At 57.7% G+C, this 5,000-nt stretch overlaps 1 protein-coding gene across 1 annotated transcript in view; it reads right to left on the reverse strand.

The window, feature by feature from the left end:
• The window catches only part of PRPF3 (pre-mRNA processing factor 3), a 6,385-nt gene extending 5,260 nt beyond the window's left edge, over positions 1-1,125 (reverse strand). Inside the window, 1 exon segment of the mRNA XM_066610412.1 lies at positions 1,043-1,125. Coding sequence (XP_066466509.1) covers positions 1,043-1,125 — 83 coding nt within the window.
• Positions 1,126-5,000: the final 3,875 nt, after the last annotated feature.

Consider the following 5,000-nt stretch of genomic DNA (forward strand, 5'->3'; position numbering starts at 1 on the left):
TCTCAGGAAGGGGGAGGCGAACTTGGACTGTGAATGTGCCAAGCCTTTGCCCACCCCACATCTGCCGTAGCTGGGGTCACGTCCCAGCTTCCTCTCGCCTGCCCTTTTTTGGTTGTGGGACACACACCCACACCCACACACCCTCCAGACACAAAGCCAAGTTCCCCCTCCCCCAGAAGAACCTCCTCTCTCTGCTTCAGTACTGGGACTTTTGCTCCTTCTATCCCCCCAAGCTTCCACGTGTGGGGCAGCCACAGCTGCTTTCCCCTGGAGCCCCAAGACCCTGGCCTGCCTGAGCACCTCTTGGAGGACTGAGGTTGTGAGCTCCCCACAGAAGCCCCCTCTCCCCAGTTTTCCTCAGGCCTGCTGCCCGGGACCTTGCCCCCCCCTTTTTGGCAGCAGCCGGGCCCACCCCCTCAAGACCACCCAGGTGCCCAAAGCCCGAAGACAGCAGAGGGCTACGATGTACCAGCAGGAAGCAGAAGAGGGTGTCTGCCAAAGATCAAGGAAGGGCGAAGGGGAAGAAGAAGGAGGTCACTCTCGGAAGGAGGGAAGGAGCTATGAATGTGGGGTGCAAGCAGAGGGGGGTCCCTGCACACACACAGACCCCAACCCCATCTTACCAGGCTGCAATGGGGCTGATGGCGGGACAGAACACAGAGCGGGCAATGAGTGGAGAGACAGACAGACAAGTGGAGAGTTACATTCTGGGGGTCCTGCGGTGGCCACAAGGCCCTCAAGGCCCACGTGGGGCCGCAAGGAGAAGCCGCCCACCCACTGGGGCACAGCCGCTCTACAGTCAAGGGCAGCAGGTGACGGGATTCCCTCTGGACAGAGAGGGACACCTAGACACGCCCCCTGCCAGCTGGCTGAGTACAGAGTACTTCCCCCCCCCCCCGCCACTGTCACCCCCAGATAGCAGCATTAAAAGCACCGCAATAAAGCGAGCCTTTGGAAAGAGGCTGGACACCCCCCCCCCCCTTTTACAGGAATTTCTGAACACAAAAGACATCATGCAATGACACTGAGGCTCGGGGCATACCCCAGATTTTGGCACTGGCGCCCGGCAGCTGTGCGCAATTTCGGAAGCCGCCACAAGGGCAGCACTGCTCTGGCCATCGCCATGCGCGAGCAAGGAGTTCAAACCGGAGCGGGTTTCAGCACCCTCCCACCGCAAGGCCACCAGCAGCAAACCCATTCTGACCCATTATGTCAGAAATGCCAGATGCAAGGGAGGGCACCAGAATGAGGTCTCTTGTTTGTCTGGTGTGCTCCCTGGGGCATTTGGTGGGCCGCTGTGAGATACAGGAAGCTGGACTAGATGGGCCTATGGCCTGATCCAGGGGGCTGTTTCTGTTCTTATGTTCTTAACTACAATTCCCAGGAAGCCTTGCAGGTCTCTTGTGATCTTGTGTGCTCCCTGGGGCATTTGGTGGGCCGCTGTGAGATACAGGAAGCTGGACTAGATGGGCCTATGGCCTGATCCAGGGGGCTGTTCTTATGTTCTTAACTACAATTCCCAGGAAGCCTTGCAGGTCTCTTCTTGTCTGGTGTGCTCCCTGGGGCATTTGGTGGGGGCCGCTGTGAGATACAGGAAGCTGGACTAGATGGGCCTATGGCCTGAATCCAGTGGGGCTGTTCTTATGTTTCTTATTCACACGCGGCCCAAGGTGGCACCAGCAAGCTGGTGTGCCACTGATGCACCCCGTAAAGGGGGCACTGTGCACTCGCCAGGCTACTTTGTAGCACTGGCCACATTCCCTTCCGGAGCCCTCGTGCCACAGGCTGGCAGAGGAATCAGGAGGACAAAAGCACCGTTATGGGGTAGAAGAATACCCACGATGGCAGCAGGGCCAGGAGGGGGACACAGCTTTGCCCATCTTCTGCCCTGACTCTCCAGGTACCTTGCAGGCACCACTGCACAAGGCTGGAGGCTGGGAATTGCAGGGGGGGCTACTGGTCACATAGCCCCCCCCTTCAGCACCCCGCTGAAGGTCCCACAGGCAAGAGAAAAGCAAAGTGCCCCCAACCTGTGAAACCACAATGGCCCACAACTCACCACTTGGCCTCACTGCCTCCAAGCTATTAGCTTTGTAATTCCCCAAAGAAAGAAACCTCATCTATCTCCTGGGGGGGGGGGGGGGCAGGCTGATTAAGACCAGCTGTGCAAAACTGACTGCCAGGCACCCAAAAGCCCCTTCACTTGGGCAAAGGAAGGGGAGCCCTGCCAATCCCCAGGGCAGGAAAGCCAAGCCCATTAGCCATGGCACACAAGAGTCCTCACCACTCTGCCAGCTCCAGAGTGCTGGTGGATCTCAAGCCATGGACACTGGGCAGACCCAGTTGGCCCTGCAGGCTCTTGCCCTTCCAACCGACTCAAGATATACCCCAGACCCAAGCAGCTGCACCTGGGGTTTGTGCCACTCCATGCTCCCCGGTCAAAATCCCCACATCTGTGCGCTCTGAAACACACCCCTGTCGTGCACAAAAAGCAGGCTGCACTCTTGCTCCTGCTCGGATGGTCCAGCTAACACTTTGGGGGCCCAGTTCAAAAAGGAAGAGGCCCACCTCCCAGGTCAACTTTTTTTGGGGGGGGGGTCCCGAAATTGGAAACTTGGAGGGGGTCCCACAGGCATTTATCCAGAAATAAGGATTCTATTCCCAGCCTCCGCCATGCCTGCCCAGCAGCCTCAAGAGAAGGCCTGCAGCCCGCCCCCTTCTTACCTGGGCAGGTGAGGGTGCTTTTTACTGCCGGCTCTGCTGGACAGAAAAGACAGAGATCGACACCAAGACAACCAACCAACCGTGCCGGCGGAGGACAGCATTGGGGGGGGGGGGGGGAAGAGAGGAGACAAGGACGTGAAAACGCAGGCGTAGAAACACAAGGAGACATCAGATCAGAAGCAGAAAACCCTTCCCACCCACCCCCCCAAGGGGAAAGTTTGGGGGAGGAAGAAGAGAGGAAAAGGTTATGTGCCTCTTGAGCATGTGCAGACTCGTCTCTAGACTCTGGCAGCCCCCAGGCTTGAGCGCCCTCTCCCCCTGGAAGCCCGCCTGGCCCCTTCACTGTCACCCTTTCCCCACCCAGTCCAGAGTTGGGTGAAGGTTCCTGCTCAGACACAGCTCGGTGGCCTTCACTGGTGCAGCAAAGGTGCTGGTTGTTCCAGGCGGCCACCGCGCCCCCTGCGTTCGCTCCCAGCGCACGAAGGCAACCCTGGGCATCTCCTGAAAGGAAAGCCACGCCAATGGGCGCCGGGGAAGTCATTCTGGTGGAAACTTCTGACAGCATGGTGGAGGGGGGCCCCCATGGGAAAGATGGGAGAATGCCCTCCCCAGCCCCCCCCCGACATCCCAAAAGTGACGGTTGACCAAGTCCCTGTGCCCAAAGTGCCAGCCCCCGGCACCTCCGCAAAGGCCAGGGAGTAGAAACCAGGCAATGGTTCATATGTTCTTAACTACAATTCCCAGGAAGCCTTGCAGGTCTCTTGTTATCTGGTGTGCTCCCTGGGGCATTTGGTGGGCCGCTGTGAGATACAGGAAGCTGGACTAGATGGGCCTATGGCCTGATCCAGTGGGGCTGTTCATATGTTCTTAACTACAATTCCCAGGAAGGCTTGCAGGTCTCTTGTTATCTGGTGTGCTCCCTGGGGCATTTGGTGGGCCGCTGTGAGATACAGGAAGCTGGACTAGATGGGCCTATGGCCTGATCCAGTGGGGGCTGTTCATATGTTCTTAACTACAATTCCCAGGAAGGCTTGCAGGTCTCTTGTTATCTGGTGTGCTCCCTGGGGCATTTGGTGGGCTGCTGTGAGATACAGGAAGCTGGACTAGATGGGCCTATGGCCTGATCCAGTGGGGCTGTTCATATGTTCTTAAACTACAATTCCCAGGGGGCCTTGCAGGCCTTCTTGTTACCTGGTGTGCTCCCTGGGGCATTTGGTGGGCCGCTGTGAGATACAGGAAGCTGGACTAGATGGGCCTATGGCCTGATCCAGTGGGGCTGTTCATATGTTCTTAACTACAATTCCCAGGAAGGCTTGCAGGTCTCTTGTTATCTGGTGTGCTCCCTGGGGCATTTGGTGGGCCGCTGTGAGATACAGGAAGCTGGACTAGATGGGCCTATGCCTGATCCAGTGGGGCTGTTCATAATGTTCTTAACTACAATTCCCAGGAAGGCTTGCAGGTCTCTTGTTATCTGGTGTGCTCCCTGGGGCATTTGGTGGGCTGCTGTGAGATACAGGAAGCTGGACTAGATGGGCCTATGGCCTGATCCAGTGGGGGCTGTTCATATGTTCTTAAACTACAATTCCCAGGGGGCCTTGCAGGCCTTCTTGTTACCTGGTGTGCTCCCTGGGGCATTTGGTGGGCTGCTGTGAGATACAGGAAGCTGGACTAGATGGGCCTATGGCCTGATCCAGTGGGGCTGTTCATATGTTCTTAAACTACAATTCCCAGGAGGCCTTGCAGGCCTTCTTGTTACCTGGTGTGCTCCCTGGGGCATTTGGTGGGCCGCTGTGAGATACAGGAAGCTGGACTAGATGGGCCTATGGCCTGATCCAGTGGGGCTGTTCATATGTTCTTAACTACAATTCCCAGGAAGCCTTGCAGGTCCCTTGTTATCTGGTGTTCTGCCCGGGCCAGGAGGGGAGAAGCAGCCTCAGACCTCTGCTGCCGCCAGCAGAATTTCCAGGACGGAGCGTCTCCCCGAAACCACAATTACAGGCACGAGGAGGCTAATTACAGCCTCGTTCCGTCAGATCAGCGTTCCCACTGCTCCCAACCCCCCCCTCCCCTCAGCCCCCAAAAGCCTGCCTTGGCCAAGTGGGAGGAAGCAACGGGCACAAGGCAATGGAGTTTCCATCCAGGTTCAGAACAGCGACTGATGCTGCCCACATCCACACTACGGCCCGGCAAACCCTTCTCCCCAGAGGCATACGTGCACCAGAGGGACACCACCAGCTCACAGGGCTTCTCACAGGTTGCGCATGGGGGGGGAGATG

This window comes from Tiliqua scincoides, chromosome 15 (assembly GCF_035046505.1).
Source record: "Tiliqua scincoides isolate rTilSci1 chromosome 15, rTilSci1.hap2, whole genome shotgun sequence".
Lineage (NCBI taxonomy): Eukaryota > Metazoa > Chordata > Lepidosauria > Squamata > Scincidae > Tiliqua > Tiliqua scincoides.